The 18,607-nt window shown below is 46.7% G+C and overlaps 1 protein-coding gene across 1 annotated transcript in view; it reads left to right on the top strand.

The window, feature by feature from the left end:
* The window catches only part of WTIP (Wilms tumor 1 interacting protein), a gene marked incomplete at its 5' end in the record, with an annotated part of 83,036 nt that continues 64,429 nt past the window's right edge, over positions 1-18,607 (top strand). Inside the window, one exon of the mRNA XM_009282869.2 lies at positions 1-409. Coding sequence (XP_009281144.1) covers positions 1-409 — 409 coding nt within the window. The remainder of the gene's footprint in view (positions 410-18,607) is intronic.

Genomic DNA, 18,607 nt, shown 5'->3' with positions numbered 1-18,607 from the left:
GCCGCCGTGGTCAGCCCTCGTTCCAGCATCTCCAGCCGGAGCTCGCGGAGCTCCCGCGGCTCTATGAGCGCCTACCCCGAGCTGCAGCTGCCCTCGCCCCGCTCCTCCCTGCTGGGGCCCGGCCTACAGGAGGACGGCGCCGTGCCCGACCTGGGGGACGTCTACCACAAGATTCATGCCCAGTCCCCGCCGCGACACGACCAGCAGCACCCAGCCGCCGCCCCCGAGGCGGCGCCCCCCTACGCCTACAGCCCGACCAAAGGCTCCGCTTCGGCTCCCAAATTCAAGCTCCCCTACCAGGTGACGCCGTGCCGGGAGAGCGGCCCCAGCCAGGCGGAGAGGCGGCTGGAGGCGCTGACGCTGGAGCTGGAGAAGGAGCTGGAGATGCACATGAAGAAGGAGTACTTTGGTGAGTGAGCCGCCGGGGTGGGGTGCAGGCGGCTGAAGGGTGGTGGTGTGCGGGGCCTGCCCGGAGCCGGGTGGGTTTGGCTGTGGAGAAGGCGAGCGTGTGATGCCCGGGGCTGCTCTGGACCAGGTACCTGCTGAAGTCTCGTATCGCCGCAAATGCTGCCTGTCTAACTGGTGTCAGAAGTGCTTGTACCATAGCTCGTTCCTGGTGTTTGATCTCTCTCCTGTCTATTCCTTACGCGGTTTACCAGGATGTGTGATGCTTCCCCTTCCATGTGTGGATGGGAGACTTCTCTGAGGTGTTACAGAAGCTGTTTGTACTGTTGAGGCTTACAGTGGCTCTCATTTGCCTCCCTTCCTCTTGGGCTGCTGAAGCTTCACCGATAACCTCCAGCATCCCTGAGGCTGTGGCATTTGTGATTGTGCTCTTGGGCCGTCTGTGATAACTTTTATAGATGACGACCATGGCTGATGAAGCAATTTTTAGTGTCTTGTTCAATAAAATCTTTGTGGTAGTTCAGAGTGCCCGTGGGAGCCCTGGCATTGTTTCTGCCCTGCGAGGCCTCGCAGGGTCCAGTCAGCATGCAAGGCTGGCAGGGGTCGGTGTCATCCCTGGGAAGGGGGTTTCGGGGAGAGGAGAGCCCTCTGTCCTTGCAGAGGCTAAATCAGCCTGTTGGTCATTTCCTGAATTTCTGTTGCTGCTTTATAGAACAAAAGTAACTTCTTGAACTGAGTGAACACATTTTGTAGTCACACTAGTTCAGATTAAGTTCCCCTGTCTTTCTTACTTTGTACTGGGTGGAAAAGGCCAAAAAGCCTTTGAAAGATGATCCTGGAGCATGCAAATACTGCCCTGTTTCTCCTGCAGTGGGGACTGCAGTTGAGTCGGGCTACTGCCAGAACTGGGCAGCCCTCAGGAGCAGTTCATTCCCTGCTTGAACGAGGAGTGAGGGCTCTCGCGTAGGAGCTCCCGGCAGAGGAGGGAGAAAGGGGCCTAGGAAGTTGAGGGGCTGTGGATAAGCCAGCCCTCATCCGTGGCCTTTGAGGGGATAGTTATCTCTTGTGCCTTTGTATGCTGCCTGGGCGCAGGGTAGAGGCTCCCTGGTGGTGTGTGATTTCCGACAGACATGAGCATTGCTGAGGATGGAGACGTGCATTACCTTGGTCGCTGATTTAAACATGAGGATTCAGACTGCTTTTGGCACAGCATTAGTGTGCTCTGCATGGAAGGGAGGAGTTGCAGGGCTCCTTGTAAGTGTCTGCGAGATGCTTGTAGTGAGACAGACCTGGGCTGATCAGCAGAGGTAGCTGAGTGAGCAGTACCCTCTCCTACAAGGAAAACCTTTCTGTGAACTGCAGTGGCATAGTTTCTACAAGCTCTTGTGCCCAGACGAAGGAAGCTGACTGCAGTGCTTACTGCCTCCCTCCAGCCCACGTAGGGCTGATAAGACAACTGATGGTCATCCATGGCATCTTTTGCAGGGTCTGGCATCTGGTGTGGTACTCCTCACCAGCTGAGGACAATAACTGTTCACTTATGAGTAGGTGCAGAAGCTGGATGGGAGGGCTTGTTAACACACTAATTGCAAGAAATGTTGCCTTCAAAATTTCTGTGGTATACAGTGAGATTGAGAAATAAGATGTATACAGAGTAAGAAACAAGTTACAGCTGTCTTGAGCTTCTGAGAGGGATTTCCAGTGGCCAGGGAAGCTGGGTGTGCCATCAGGGACTCCAGGAGCAGCCCTGGGGAGTCTGTGTTGTGAGTGGGTTTTTCTTATAAATAAGAATTTGCCTGTTGTGAGTGTCACTACTTGCAGATATATTCTGTAGCAACGTGTTGCAGCATGCCCTAAACCTCGGCAGATGCATCGTATGTAGGATCAGCAGTAAGCTTGTGCCTTTATGCCTAGAGAGTGTACGTACCAGCTGCCCTGTAGGTATTTGTTGTAGCAGCACAAAGAAGCGCTGCTGTGACTTTCACCCTGCAAGCAGATGAAACCCAGAAAACTGGGGTGCTTTAAAAGAGAAAGTTGATTTCTGTGAGTTGTTGAGGTTTTGATAAATCCTGGTGGGCTTGATCCCGCACTTCTGGTTCAGATCACTCATGGAGGTGAATGCTGAGCTTCGGCTGAGTAAGCACATGAGGGGTTGGCAGGGATGACTGCAGGCTGATGGGTCAGAGACAAGGAAAGCAAGAACAGGATGGGGAGAAATCTGCTATTTAGTTCGACTTACCTGAGGGGGTCTTAAATAAGGTTAATAATGGGAAGCAAGGAGAAATGCATTGGTTTGCATAGCAGCTTGCACATACTACAGCTGAAGTCTTTGCTTATGCATTCACTCCCTCAGCACTGGTGTCTGGGCACACTCTGAAGGCAGTTGCGGGGTGTTCTGTGATGCCCATGGAGAACAGAAGTGTTGAGCCAGTAGTCTAACAAGGTAGAGGGAACAGAGGAGATGGTTTAGTGCTCCTTAATTAGATGAACTCAATTGTCTAGTGAGTAAATGCTTATATGAGGACACTGGTAATTTTACTGTATACTGTGCCCTCCCCCGAAAAAAAAGAAAATTTTGAAAAATTGAGCATTGTGTTATTTTGAAACTGAGGTCAAGTGACTAACCAGTCCTGTTTAGAGGAGCAGCAACTCTACCCTGCCTTCATTCTGTTTGTGGGTCAGTTTGTCTGAGTGTTCCCCTAACTGCACTTGTGCTAGCCATCCCTGGCTGCTCTCCCACACCTCACTGCTCTGCTTCAGGAGGAACCGCTAGCCTGGGGCAGATACATACACGATGGAGGATGTGCAGGGTCTGAGCATCGGCGAGGCTCCAGGGGAGCCAACCAGTGTGCAACCTGGCAGGTCTAGGGCACTGACAGCCGTCTCTGCCCATTCTGGTATGAACGGCTCTGAGCACTGCTGTGTTGGCAGCTTGGCTTCACTGCCTCACCTTCTCCATCCTCCCCTTTCTTCTGGCAGGCTTCAGTGCGTCTGTAGAGAGAAGGAAAATGCCCTTCCAATGCAGTTGGTTTAATCTGACTGAAGATGACAGTGCTGCAAAAGGAGCACTTTGCATCTGCCCTACACCCAGTTACACAGTTGAGAGGTAGCACCCTGCCACTTCCAAGTGCTCCCACCAGCATGTTGCAGCCACATGTGCTCACTGATCTTACAGAAAATGAAGCCTGTGGAGAAGGAACGGGAGAGAGAGGGTTGTTTTGGGCTGGATTGGTGAGCTGCTCCGGTTCATCCCAGTCGATGAGGTGGCTGGAGCTGACCCAAGGGAGAGGGTGCAGACAGAGGGCTCCGCGAGGCTGAGACCATTCCTTTGGCAGCAGCCTGCAGTTGGATTGGGTAAAGCTGTGATACTTCATTCCCTTGTAGCTGCTTCCTATGCAACTCCTGCCCAAACTGCTTCATCCTCAACCCTCTGAGACCCCTTGTCTGTCCCTTGTCAAGGTACTGACAGTTTAGTAAATGTGCTTGGTTTAGTGGCAGATGCTGAGAAGAGAGGTAATAAAAAAAGTACTTTCACTCACTTTCATAACTGTTCTCAGCTGAGCATTTGTATGTGATGAGGTGAATTGTCAAAGTTGTGTTTCAGGGATGTTTTAAATTGAATGTGCATCCTGAGGTGTCAACAAGGCATTTGTGGGTGTTGGAAAGTCATCAGCTCAGATGCTGGCTTAAATTCTCTTTGCAGAATTTGTCAGTCTGATGTCTAGGTGTTGAAAAAGAGAGTTTAAGGCAAAAATTAGATTTTGGCATGCTCATCCAAGTCAAAGCAGTCCTTGTGGGACTGACTGTAGACCTATGGCTTGTCATTTACTGGGAAGGGAAATGTCATTGTGTTGAACAGTCATGCTGATTTTTGTTTTTGAACACGATCTCTCTGTAGGTCCTGTAGTTCTGCTGGTGTGTTGTCAGAAATGGAAGGAGAGTCAACGGAGGGGTGCAGGCAGCAATCTTGTGCTCCCGGCAGCCCCTGCTGTGCTACAGCTGTTGCCCAACAAGGGCTGTCTGTTCATCTTGGTCAGGGTGGTGGGATCCAGTGCAAGAAGTGACTTAATTGTCTCACCGTCTTGAACTAAAGAGGAGCTGGAAAAGGCACCATGAGACTAGGGAGGTGGGGGGAATGTAGATTGTTTCCTGCCTGTGCAAAGTCTAGAGAGAGATGAGCAACTTTGCAATCTTGGTGGTGTCCTTTGACACCCCTGTGCAGTGCCCTTTGTGAAGGTGCTTTTCCCCATCTCTACACATCAAGTGGCTTCCCTGCCCCTTGCTGCCACATCACCTCTGTCTCTCTCACATCTGATACGCAGAACACAGCAAGTTCATACCACATGTGGTGGTACTCAGTGGGAAACAAGCAGTCCTGTCGGAGAGCTGTCACCTTTCTTGTCTTCCACAGGCACCTTTGTCTGACCCTTCTCCACCCTGAGGGAAATGGCCCCTTTCCCAGTACCCTGTAGGAGGTTTACCGAGCAAAGCAGGGGTCGGTTGATGTCTCAGAATGAGACACAGAGTCTGGATTGTGTTAGTAACTGTAGTCATCTGTCTAGCAAAAGCCTGTTCTTACCCTAGCAAGTAGGCTTGACTTTTGAGAGCTCCTGGATCTTTCCAGAAAGCCACCTAGTAGTTACAGCACATGTTTTTTGGAGCACCACCAAGAAATGCTGCTGCTAACATCCTGTTGAAAAGCCTTTGGCCTGGTAGGTAGAGTGAAGGGAAGAAATCCCTAGACCCATCTGGGCCCTTTCTGCCCTTTATGTATGTAGTCATCCATGTAAATCCATTTCTTTGCATTGAGAATCCTGCTGGCATTGCAGGATTGGCTTTTGGGCCCTACAATATGCTTGTGAGTTCAGAGTTGTATGTTCATGTTTATTTTGTGTGTGCAGGTTGATGTGACAGAAGGGTCTATATACAAGTGAGATCAAAATTAAGACACATAACAGTGGTAAGTCCCTAGAAGCTGCATTGCTTAAAGATTAAATTTGAAAATCTGAATGAAATTTAGGTGAGCTTTTGCAGTTGGTGACCAGAACACTTGAGATATTTGCTAAAGTGTTGTTTTCTGTCTTATGATTTCCTGAAGCTTTCTTTGTGAAATACTAGAGCTTTCCTATTTCCATCAAAATAGAGGTAATGGTTGATACTTTGTACTGGTTTTGGAAATAAGCAAAGATTTATTGTCCGGGAATTTGTATTTCTCTTTATCTGGGCCCAGAAATCCATTCACATTGATAAGCAGCTGAGATCCTTCAGCTTTTGCAGTTGAGGCTGTCCTGTGAAAAATGATTTCTTTTCCACCAGATTTGAGCCTTTAATAGGCAAACATCTAAATAGAAATAAACTTACATGGTGTGGTCTCCTGAAGTGTTCAAACAGGTCGTACTTAAGAGTTCGGTTTTGCTAATCTCCCAATTACAGCTGGAGAATACGTTGCTGAAGCTGATTTGAGAGTGGTCACGCTTTTTTAGCTGAAATGCAAGAAATCCCACCAAAACGGGGTCAGGCAAGGGAGCTGTGTGTTCACTGGGGAAGGTGGAAGAAGAGTTGCAGTGGGAGATGCTGGGGTATGCGTGAATTAGCAGCATCCTGGTGGCTCGCAGCTACCAGGAGCCTGCCCTCCTGTCACTGATCCTACACTGAGACAACAGGCAGTGCAGCCTGTGTGTGTGTGAAGGGGAGGGTGAATGGTGCTGCTGCATGTGCCTGGGTGCATGAGAGTAGAGGAAGGGGGAAGAGAGTGAATGACGGACTGAGTCAAGAAAATAATGGTGAATAGTGATAGGGAAAGCCTGGAGATGGAGGGTCATCCAGAGGGAGGAAGGAGTAGGAAGGTGCGGGGAGAGAATGTAAAAGAATTCAAGACAACGAAGAGGGATGCAAAAAATAAGTGTGATAACGCAAATCAAGAGAGCTGGAAAAAAGAAGTCTCTTTTTTTTTTTCTTGTCTGTGGTATGAAATGTCCCATGAAGGATGTGGAAGTGGTTCTAGATGGCTTCTTGTAGTCCCTGCTAGTCGTGCACATGCTTCTGAGTCTCCCTGAAGCTGGGAAGTGATAAACCATGTCATATGTAATGACAGGAGGGGAGAGATGTGGAATATAAGTGTGTTTATATTTTATTAAGTACTAGATGCATGCAACATGTACAATTAACATTAAATGGAAATTTGGGCAACTATAACTTGCACAGAAGCATGTGTTATGAATGGGACAACTGCTTTCTTACCTTCAGTTGCAGGAAACTTGACTCTGAATAGGGGTATTATTTGATGGTGAATGTTTCTTGCTTGTTTTTGTTGTTTGTGCTTTTACTCTTGGGTTCTCTCTGCATTGTTATAAAAGCACTGCGTGCAGAGGGGGATAGTGACTTCCAAAGAACTGCCACGTGTTTTATTAGGGCTACCACAGGTGAGGTTTCTGGTACAGAGGTTTGGATGTATAATAAAAGAGTTGGCATAGGCACTGCTGTGGTATAGTAAATCCTGGTTTAGTTGTTACCCTTTCCTGCTGCCTTATGGTTTGGGAAATGTACCTGTGTGCGTACCCCTGTGAATGTCGTACCTGGTAGCTTTTAAGCCACAGGGTGATGCAGCAATGTGCCAAGGGGGAGGGAAGGGACAAGCCACCCAGCTCTATGGGTCTGAAGTAAAGGGGATCGTTTACATGCAAAATGCGTGCAGAGAAGGAAGTTTCTTTTCACCTGTTTCAAAGAGTCTGTATCCTTGTAGGAAGGATACTGGTTTGCAAGGGTTGAGTAGAGCCTGTGTTGCAGTTTGCTTTGGTTTGGAGCGTGCTGTGCCCGTGGTGATCGCAGAGTCACGGGGCCACTGCGTGAAATGCTGAGCAATTCATTAGATCTGCTTGTTTTTTAGGGCTCTGTCACAAGCTCCAAGCCAGGTCTGTGTTGCATTCCTCGAGTAAGAGGCTCTCAAATTCCTAGAGGTAACATCAGGCTTTTAAACACACCTTTCCTCCTGTGCCCACCCCCCCAAAAAAAAACCCAATCAGGTATTCCCTCTTAGGTGGGTCAGGGAGACATCTTAAGGATGTTGTGAAAGGAACAGGTAACTGTCAAAGTAGCTGTAGTTACGTGACTGAAGTTGATGCTTCTTAGTGGAAAATTTCCCTGAAGTTGTATCATTTTTACAACCTTACAGTTTAAATGTAAAAATGATACAACTTCCTGTGATCCCACTGATGGCTTGGTGGCAGCAGCAAAGATACCAGTCTAGGCTGAAATCCTTAATATCCATGGTTAATGAATTAGGTACGTGACTGAAGTTGATGCTTCTTAGTGGAAAATTTCCCTGAAGTTGTATCATTTTTACAACCTTACAGTTTAAATGTAAAAATGATACAACTTCCTGTGATCCCACTGATGGCTTGGTGGCAGCAGCAAAGATACCAGTCTAGGCTGAAATCCTTAATATCCATGGTTAATGAATTAGGATATAAATGTCTGTTACAGCCATATGGATATTGGATGTTTAGAAAGCCTTCTCAAAGCAAGAGAATTTGCCAAATGCTAAAATGATTATAAAAAAAAAAAGAAAAAAAAATCTGGCAAAGTAATTTTCAGATGTTTAAACGGGTTGTTCATCAATGGAAAGAAAATAAAACAGCAGCGATAAGCCAAACAGTTTTACTAAGACCAAAAAATTTTTGCAGAAATTTAGTAAGCTCTGGGCTTGGCCTCCTACCTACATCATATGTCCCAAAAGCTATCACAGGACAATGCTTCACTGCACATTGGCAGAGTTATGGTCTGGGGTTTTCCTCAGCAGCGCCTGGAGCCCCACGGTGTTGGAGGGGCATCTCCTTTGTCCCAGACCCAGCTTGGGCACTGGCAGAGGATGTAATCCTGTGGTGCTGTCTGGCAACAGCTGCCTGCCAGCCGGGTGTTTGGGCAGCTGTCCTTGTTGGGGTGAAGGTGTTGGGACCCTGGTCCCCAGGTCCCCTGCCCTGCTGGTGGGAGAGGAGGTGCAGCCACTCCTATGGTGTCTCAAAGTCTGTGCTTTGTCTCGCAGCCTGCCAAAGTGGAGTGGTTCTGCCGTCGGCATTACTTGTGTCCAAAATTATTTTCTTATTCTGTGGCTGGAGAAATTAGGTATCTCTTAGAGTATGATGTGGTGTTTGATTTTTATGCCCATCTTGGACAAAGTGCCTCTTCTCTGACACGTCTGGGAATGTATGATATAAAACAAAACTGAAGCAACAAAAAAGAAGAAATGCAGGAATGTGCATGGTGTCTCTAAGTTTTATTACAAGCTTAAAAAGGCTTGTTTTGGAGGGCTGCATTCAACTGCCTGAAAGGTTCAAGTCCTGGCAGGATGGAGGTACCTGAGGCTGTGATGTGGCATTGCTTGGAGATGCTCCAGGGGCGTGACAGCTCCCGAGGCCGGCAGCAGGATTCCTGTTGGCTTGTTTGGGAGCAGGACCAGCCTTCCACTCTTAACAAAATTAGCAGTAATAAATGTTAGTGTTTGGCTGGATTTTTATGCGATTTTTCACTGTGCCTGTGTGGATGCTGTCTCTGAAAGTGGATTTTGTCCCTTTTTTCTACATTGGAGCAGATATTTCTGTTGTGTGGTATCTCTTTCTATTAACCTCACTGTTGTTTTAACTCCCTATCAGCATAGTCTTGCTTGTTACTGTGCCGTGAGACAGAGGAGCACAAGAAAACATCCAAGCAAGTCATATATCTCTTCCAGCTGGAGTATTTCACATTGTCTGAAACTTCATTCCTTGTTTTTTTGGAGCAGTTTTACAAAATCTCTAATGTCACATTTATGTGTTCCAGCAAACTTTTAAGAAAAGACCTATGACTTATTAAGGAAAAAAAACCCAGCACCCCAGAGCACAAACACTCATTTAATGCTCAGCTGAGAACTACTGTGCATATAAAACATGTAAGAGCTTACACAGGGGGACTCAGCTGGGGGTAAGGATTTATTGCTAGTGACACCTATTTCCAAATTTGAGATGCTGGAAAAGTTCCTCTCAGCAGGTTTTGCATGAAAACCTTTAGGCAGTTGGGTTTAAACCTCTGTGTTCCTGTGTTGCTGGGGTTGTGGTGGTGCACGTGTGCTGACAAGTGCAGCTCAGCCATCATCTCACCCAGTGTGGCTGCGAGCCCTGACCCTCCCTGCTGCTGAGAGAAGGGGGCAACAGTGGCAGCTACTGTATGACTTGGAAGAAGGGGTATATTGGGCTGATTTGGTGCTGCCTGTCGGGGTTGGGCTGGTGCAACAGTGGCAGCTTCTGGTTGTTGGAGAAGGTGGAAGAAGGGGTATATTGGGCTGATTTGGTGCTGCCTGTCAGGGTTGGGCTGGTGTGGGGTCTGCCGATGGCTGCTGCATGCTGCAGGCATGCTTAGAGTTTCCCCCGTGATGAGTTTTTGGGAACTGAGGTACCTAACAGAGAATTGAGTTCCTCCAAGTGCCAGGGATGAGAAGTCAAATGACTTTGAAGAGGGATGTGATCGGGTTTGAGTAACACAAATACTTAAGGCTAGATTTGGGGGAGATGGCTAATTCTAAAGCCTTTAATTGCAGGCAGCAGCACTGAAATGCATCTAGCTTGCTTGTATTAATGTGGGTTAATGCTTGTGTGTGTGAATATTGGGAGAAGTGCAGGGAAGGCAGTGTGCAAAAGTAAAGAATATTAATACCGCATATTGTCATGAAATAGCCAGGGAGTAGATCAGGTGGACAACGAACAGGCATTTAATAGGTTACAAAAGGTCATGTCCAGCTATATACCATTGCTTTTTTAAGAATTTGGCTCAATGAGGCTCATTTCAGTTCAGAACATGTTTATAGTTTTTGTGAAAAGTAGATAGCTATTGTGGAAGAACTGATGGGGACTCTGAGATGGTTTCCTGGCCATCCAAACATTTATTTAATAATATAACTGTTTCACTTGTGACATGGCAGAACTTCTGGAAAGTGAAAACAAGATGTTTTCTCCCTTTTAATGTGGCCATTTGAAAAAATTAAAAAATTTCAAAGTTAAAATAAAGAGAAACGAAAAGCCATTCCTAAATGCAGTTTGACAGTTGTGCATATTTATATGCTTCAGCTCGCTTGGATCATATTTCCTGTGGTCCGTGGAGACCCTGTGGCCTCTCCCAGGCATGGGAAATACCCTTTTGTTCTGGTGGTCATTGCATAAACCTTTCTCCTGTGCTGCAAGCTCATCCCCAAGCGTATGCGGTGCAGGAAACTGGGATCCCATGAGTAAAGCTCCTGGGCTGGAAGTTGGGTGGCTCTGCTGTACTTTTTCCATCTCCTTCAATGTTACCTTTGTGCTGGCAGTCCCAGCCTGTGGGGTTTCAGGGAGCATCGGGTAAGGCCAGTCCTGAACCTGGGTCCCTGGCTGGGTCAGTGTGGTGTGTTGTTGAACTTGAAACACAGGGCCAGGCAACTGGTTGTGGATGCCCCAAATGTAAATGTGAGTAATCTGAGGTTCATTTTTGTGGCTTTGCATGTGCAAAACTGCAGCATGTGTGTAGGGAGTAGTTGACTGGAAACCTTTGTTAGAAAGGGATTTCTAACAAGGTGGGAAGAAGTACGATTGTTTTTTACTGTAAGAAATCAAGTACTGACCTGACTGAATTGGGACAGCTGAGGTCTCTGCTGCCGTGGCTTTATTCCGTTTTCCTGATCTTGCAGATATGACATCGCCTTCAGTAGCGTTAGAGTAGGATCTTGGTTTTGTGTTCTGTCTTTGTTCCTGGTGTGAAATTCCTACTAAATCCACTTTTTTGGGCCAGATGTTGAATGATTGGAAAATAATCGCTGGGAGAATGGTTCTGAGCAAGGGGATAGTGAATAAACTTTGCCACTTGTCCATGGTTTCCTCTGCTCAAAAAAGCATGCTAACCCGGCCATATGCTGCTGTCTGCTGCCCTGCCTGTTCTTGTCATCGACATCAAACACAGCAGGATTAGACCCATGGTCTCTGTGGACTGTCTCACCTATCACTCTTCTTTCCACCTCTCCATAACTAAGTTAGGTCAAAAAGAATGTTGATTTTTGGTTTTGTTTTTAAAAAAATAAATAAAAAATGAAAAAGGTAGAAGAAGCAAAAGATATTGGAGCCTGACCTCAGCTGAGACAAAACAACTGTTTATACCAGGCAGTGGAAAGAGCTGTAATTGGTAAAATGCTGGATCTCTCTATTTCTCTGTGTTGTGGCAGTTGCCATGCTGTTAACCTTGAGCATCCCAATTCTCAGGTGTAGATGAGGGAAACAGGTAATTCCTCAGGGGACAAGGCAGAAGTTTTGATGAATGGCTAACTGTTGCAGCTCTTTTTTTGCCAAGCAGTTATGTGAAAATTCTCTGCAATTGGTGGGTTGCCCATTTTTAATCAAAGCCATGTTTCCCAGATCTAAACACTCAATAGAAAACAGAGCTGCACAACAATCAAGTGTGTTAAAGTCCAGATTTTGAGCTGGTTTGAGAAATAAGCATGTAATTTTCTGAAGTGTAGGTCAGTAGCTGGTCGTCTTGGAAAGTGTGTTGGCTTGTACCTGTTCCTGGCTAGAGCAGGGCTGAACCTCCGTGGTGCAGCCCTTTAAAGCAGCAGTGGTTCACAGCAAGTGATGCACTTGCTCTGGTGGAAAACCCCTGTGGCTCAGGTGCAGGCCTTAGTGACTTAACTCAGAAAAAAAACCTCAAGACATCTCAAAATAAAATCCATGCAAGGTATTAACTAATTAAACTTTTATTTAGAAAATGGAACACTTATCTGATAAATCCAGACCTCCCTCATTCATGACAGTCCTGTTTAGGTCACAGGGGCGTGTTTGACTTGTTTCTGGCAGCTTGGAGTCATCTCTAGTTGTTTTTATTACACCACAGAGATCCAGTGAATAAGTAAGTTCACATCTGTGTTTTACCCTTGCCATGTTTCTCTGCCTGGCCTGCCCAGCTGCCTCTGTACCTCCCAGGACGTATCCACTGTGGAGCTGTCGGGTATATGGCTGCTTTGTGCTTTGGCTGTAAAAGCAATGTGCAGTTTGCCTGGGAACTTGGTATCTTGAAAGATAGACACCAATTTCCTGCAAATTATGATGTGAATAACAAAGAGCAGGTGGAGTTAATGGTGTGAAAGAGGACTATAATGCTTTGTTAAGTCCTGATGACCTCTTTTAGCTTGTACAAAGCCAGTTATCGGCACTGAGTTCCCAAGTTGCTCCACTCACTTGCAGGAAGATGCAGTGGGTTTATGGAAGATGCGTGTGAATCCTAGGAAAGCTCCCTGTTGCAGAAGCTGGAATCCCACCGTTTCAGGGCACTGAAGTGTCAGTGTGAAGAGACTAGATCCAGGGACTGAACCTGACTTTTCTGTGCATGTGATTTTGACAGGGTGGGGTAGAGGTTGTGTCCAGAAGTGGAGTTCTGCATCATCTGCTTTTCCTCTCCTTGTCTTCTGCCCAGAGCAGAAGTCACTTAAAGGTATCGAGACCCAAGCCTGGAGAGGATGTAGAGAGCAGAGGAAGAGGTATGGACATGGGTGATGCATGTGACACCCATTGCCTCTGATCTGCAGGTGGTTACAGAGAGCACCCTGACAACTGTGTGTGCTGGCATGAAGTGCTGGGGGCTCTGGGTGCTGTTGCCACTTTTTTCCTTTGGTTGCCTTTTTTGCAGCAAAATAATAGGTCCTGCTTATTGATACTTAATGTTTTTTCCTGAAATTTTGGCAGCCATCAGGTGTTGTCTCAGATGCTGTTTTACAAACAAGTAGAAAAAAAGCTTGCTGTTTTGCTTGGCCTTGCAGGAGAATCTCCCTGTCTTACTTCTGTATGTTAGTTTTGAGGGAGACTTTCCTGTGCGAGGCTGGTGAGAGCAGCTGTGTGGGGAGGTGTTGCCCAGTCTTGGAGAGTGGTGCAGGGCTTCCTGGCAGCTGCACAAGCAACACCTGCAAAGCAGGTCACTGCCCAATTCAGAGAGAGGAAAAGAATCAAATCCATGGCAGGTTAGGGCTTGGAGCTTTGAACGCAGCACAGGGCAGGCACAAGGCAAGGTTTGCTCCTTGCTGTAGTTTCTGGCAGAGTGGAGGCGTGGCAATTCACTCGCCAAATCCCACATTGCCCTAGAGCTTGAGAGCCCTTGTGCCGTGGGGTGGAAGGACTTGGGAGTGCCAGACCATGCTCTTTTGAAAAACAAAACCAAAAAGGCTTCCTGACCTATTAGGAAAAGGGGAAAAGAGAAGGGTTAGCTTGGGTTAGGCTGTAACAGCCTTGCATGCTGTGTAAGAGCAAACTGATGTTACTCTTTTGGGAAAAGGCTTTCTCAGCCCCTGTTCCACACCTGGGAGGAATTCAGGCTGGTGAAGAACCAGCCCAGAAAGAGGTGATCCCCAGAGGCTGATTTGCATTTATTCACAGAGAAAATACTTTGAAGATGCTCCAAGTGCAGACTTGCAAATCAGCTTCCTGGTGTGCCAAGTGTGTGAAGCTCTGCCTTTCCCTGCTGCCGCCTCTGCTTCCCACCTTGCAGGGGCTTTGCCTGGCTTCTCTGTGGGGGTGGCAGGAGTGATGACACAGGCAGCAGCGGGGAGCAGCTCAGACCCATCTGGCTGCAGCAGTGGCCTGGCTCTGGCTGGGCATGCCATCTCACTTGTGTTCATCTAATTTATTTCTGTAGCTCATGAAAGAGGGAGAAAAAAACCCCACAAAACAAAACACACTAGCTCTCGAGCTTAAGGCCAAATCTCGGACTCCTTTGTGGGCAGAACTTCCTTTGAAATTACTGGTGTTTTGCTTGGTTAAAGACTGGCAGATTGGGAAACCCGGTGTTAGATTATTGCAAGGTCAGAGAAAGGGTACACTGCAAGTTCTGGGGGAAGTACTTTCTTTCATTTTTCTGACAAAGTACCCCATGAATAATGCGTATTGGCTTAGAGCTTTTTTGTTTCCAAATAGGTCAATCCACAGAGTGTGCCAGCATGGGGAATTTCTAACACTGCTCTGCAGGTGGGATGACAAGTGGAGGGGCTGTCGAAGGCCACTGTGCCTGGGTCAGAGCAGAGCGGGGGACTTGTGGACCTGACTGCCCTGTCCACCAGCAGTGCTGTATGTTGTGCCTGGGGACTTTCAGCATGGAGCTGAATCCCACCCATAGGAACCAGAGGTCAGAGGCAGCAGTGCTAGTGGGGCGAGGGTAGGCTCTGGGCTGCTGCTGAGAGCACATGACCATGCACAAACATGAGCTGGACCTGAAGCCACAGATGTCAGGGTAACAAGTGATAGAGTATTTTTTCCCTTTTCCCCTTTTACATCCAAGTGTTTCTTCCTCCAACTCTTCCAGCCTGCATGGTTGGGTGAGGATGATGTGTACCAGCTGATCCCGATAGTCGTGGTTCCTCTCTTTCTCTCTTCTGATCTTTTGGGTGGGAGTTGTCCCTGCCTTCACTCCTGTCCCCTTTCAACCTGCAAATACAAGGCCTGTGCAGGCTTGTACAAAGACCATGGCTTCTGCAAGGAGGTAGCTGCTCTGGTCCCTCAAGGTTGCTACAAATTTTGCTGTGATATTTAAAAGCAGAGAGGAAGAGGCATGTGGTGGGAGCGGGAATGGCTCTTCAGAGAGTGAGTCACTCTGGGAGTGCCCACTGTGACTGGATGGCTCACCACCATGTGCATTTGGGGAGCTTTTAAATTAATGTTCCTAACCAATGTATAGAATGCAAGAGCGCTTTGATTCAAAAAAGAAGAGGGGGGCTGCTGAGAGCTCTGGGAAATAGTGGCAATATTTGCTTAAGTTTTTGAGAAATATGTTATTTAACCTTTATTATGAAGCTTATGTCTGTGCATTTGCCGCCTGCACCTCCCCCCTGTTTTCTAGGCTTTTGCCATATCAAGGCATTGGTCATTGGTCCAGAACTGCCAACACCTGGGCTGAGCTGAAAGTGGCTGTAAAACGACTTTGTTTTTATTTTGAGCTGTTTTCATCTTGAGCACAGAACCAAATTGTAGGGGCACTGTGGGGGAATGTTAGGTTGTAAGTTTTATTTTGCTTATATATGTTTTAAATTGGATTAGGACTGCAACCAAACTGCAGTGAGATTGATGGGAGTCTTCCCTTCTCAAAGGACAAGAACTACACACCCAGGTGGCAATCATTTTTAAAAACATCTCCCTAAACAGTAGACATTCCGGTTTTGAAGAAAGATCAGCAGCCGGGGCCTGGGTATGCTGCTGGTGCAGGCTCAGTTCTGCGCACATCATTTCCTCCTCTAACGCTACTGTTCTGAAAAGACTAGTTACCAGCCAGAAAAAGTATTCAATAAGGCTGTGAACAAAATTGAATTTTTTGGACTATGCAGCTTTCAGTTTCTCACCGAGCAGTTGACTTAGAGAACAGAGTAAGTGTTGTCTTGGGGTTTAAAGTAGAGTAAGACTGACTCCAAGGTCAAGTGTGACCATTTCATAACAAATAGTCGCATGTTTGTTTTTATCCTGCGGCTCAGGGCTAGGGCACTAACTTTTAAGCCTGGGGTGGGAAAAGGTGAGATAAGGTTGGTCTGTTCTGTGCAGTCTGAGTGTAGATTTGAACAGAGAACAGTCCACATGCTTGATCCTAAATAGGAATAAAATATTTCAAGTTTTCTTCTCTCAAAGAGCTCCAGGATCAGGTCACTGAGAAATAGTAGCAAGTAGTGCACTGGGCAATATTATACAGGGAAAGAAGAGGCTGGAGGACATCCAGTATTTCAGGTCTGAGTTGAAGGTCCTTCTGCTGTCAACAGATGCTTAGATATTACCTACTTCAGCAGGTAAAGGACTGAGATACCTGCCAGGATTTAAACCTAGTGCTGTAGAGGAACACAGCTTTTTTTCTAGGTATGATGTAAGTTGCTCAGCTAACTCTTATGTGATATCACACATCTTTACAGCATGTCTGTTGGTTCAAGGAAGGATAGGGAAAAGGCTGCATGTTCATCCTGTGTTCTCCCTGCCAGGGACTTGCATAAGCCATTCCTGTCAGCCTGAGTCACTGACACCACTGCAAGATAAAAGCTGTGGTTCCCATTGGATGAAAACCAGTGGGGAACAACTGTCTGTAGTGATCGCTTAAGTTTTTCGTGCTTTGCTTGAAGAGACATCTCTCTCTTTCTGGCTATGGTGGAAGACAACCAGAGAAGACTTTTTGTGACTGGTGCTAGATTGAAACAGAATCTGTTTTAATTGAGGATAAACAATGATTGCTTCTCTAAATTGGACAAATAGCTCCTCTACAGAAATTATAAAATCCTTCACCTCTCAAAGGCACCAGTGGGAGAAGCAGGGGATGTGTAGACACCAGCTTAGTACCAACTCTGTACTTTACTCTTAACCTTACAGAGACAGCATAGTAGAGACAGTCTTCATAGATACAGTAAAAGCTACCCTTTTTTCCATGGAAATAATTACAGAAGAGGCTAGATTCATCTGGAAACAAAGGCTCTAGTAATTTAAAAAAAGGCCAAAATAAAAAAAAAACAACAAATACAGTAATCCTTCTAGCTAGTTTTCAAAAGAGAAGTTTTGTGAGTTGGTGTGTTTTTGTTGTTTTTTTTTTTTAAAGGGAATGCTTACAAACTTATTTCTTAGTGGATACAGTGAAAGGAGAGATTCCAAAAGGGCTTTGCTGCAATTAAGGGAATGGTTGCATTAGGTTGTGCCGCAGTGATTTAGCGCGTGAGAAGGAAAATCCCATCTGAGTGATTTACACACTGATCCTGAATGTTTTGATTAAAGGTCAGACTCAGAAATGCATTTATGCTTATTTGGAAGTCTAAAGAGAATCCACTGGGGAGTTAAATCTCTAAGTAGGAGTTGAACGTGTAAATATTCACAGGTAGCTCTTTACTTACCCATGTCATTTTGTTGTGAATTTAGTTAAGGAAAGCTTTACTTGGAAACTGAAGTCCAGTCTCTACTAGTACCTACAATAGGGGAGAGCATTCCTGTAGACTGTCCTGACTTGGGATACTGCAGATATAAATTCTGTACCTTACTGACTGTTGTGGTTTAACCTGGCAGGCAGCTAAAGAGCACACAGCCATCCGCTCACTTCCCCCCCACCCCCGGTGGGATGGGGGAGAGAATCGGAGGAAGAAAAAGTAAAATTTGTGGGTTGAGGTAAAGACAGTTTAATAGGACAGAAAAGGAAGGGAAAATAATAATAATTATGATGAAAGAATACACAAAATAAGTGATGCACAATTCAGTTGCTTACCACCCGCCAACCGATGCCCAGCCAGTTCCCGAGCAGTGGTCATTGCCCTCTGGCTAACTCCCCCCAGTTTATATACTGAGCATGACGTCACATGGTATGGAATGTCCCTTTGGCCAGTTGGGGTCAGCTGTCCTGGCTGTGCCCCCTCCCAGCTTCTTGCTGGCAGGGCATGAGAAGCTGAAAAGTCCTTGACTAGTGTAAGCACTACTTAGCAACAACTGAAACATCAGTGTGTTATCACATTATTCTCATCCTAAATCCAAAACACAGCACTGTACCAGCTACTAGGAAGAAAATTAACTCTATCCCAGCCGAAACCAAGACACTGACTTAAAGGAATTATAAAGTAGCTAGGAAGAATAGAAAAGGGGTCCAGGAGAGCTGGTTGATTTTTCAAGGATTACTGTCTGCAAGCTCAGAATCATCCATCCTGACATGCAGGAAGTCAAGCAAGAGTGACAGGATGCCTGCATGGATGAGCAAGGAGCTCCTAAGAAAAAAATGAGAAGGAAATGCATAACATGTAAGAGGTGGAAGCAGGGACAGGTGACCTGGGAGGAATATAAAAACACTCTCTGAGCACACACAGTTGGGGTCAGGAGAGCCAAGGCTTGCCTGTAGCTGAATCTGGTGAAAGATGTGAAGGTCAAAAAGCGCTTCTGCAGGCTTGGGGGAGAGTGGCTGGAAAGCTGCCTGTCGGAAAAGGACCTGGGGGTGCTGGTCGACAGCCGGCTGAACATGAGCCGGCAGTGTGCCCAGGCGGCCAAGAAGGCCAATGGCATCCTGGCCTGTATCAGAAATAGTGTGGCCAGCAGGAGTAGGGAAGTGATCGTGCCCCTGTACTCGGCACTGGTGAGGCCGCACCTCGAATACTGTGTTCAGTTTTGGGCCCCTCACTACAAGAAGGACGTTGAGGTGCTGGAGCGTGTCCAGAGAAGGGCAACAAAGCTGGTGAAGG

Source organism: Aptenodytes forsteri, unplaced genomic scaffold, assembly GCF_000699145.1.
Source record: "Aptenodytes forsteri isolate BGI_AS27 unplaced genomic scaffold, ASM69914v1 Scaffold70, whole genome shotgun sequence".
Classification (NCBI taxonomy): Eukaryota; Metazoa; Chordata; class Aves; order Sphenisciformes; family Spheniscidae; genus Aptenodytes; species Aptenodytes forsteri.
Note: the sequence above shows the minus strand (reverse complement) of the source record. Positions and strands in the feature narration are given on the sequence as shown.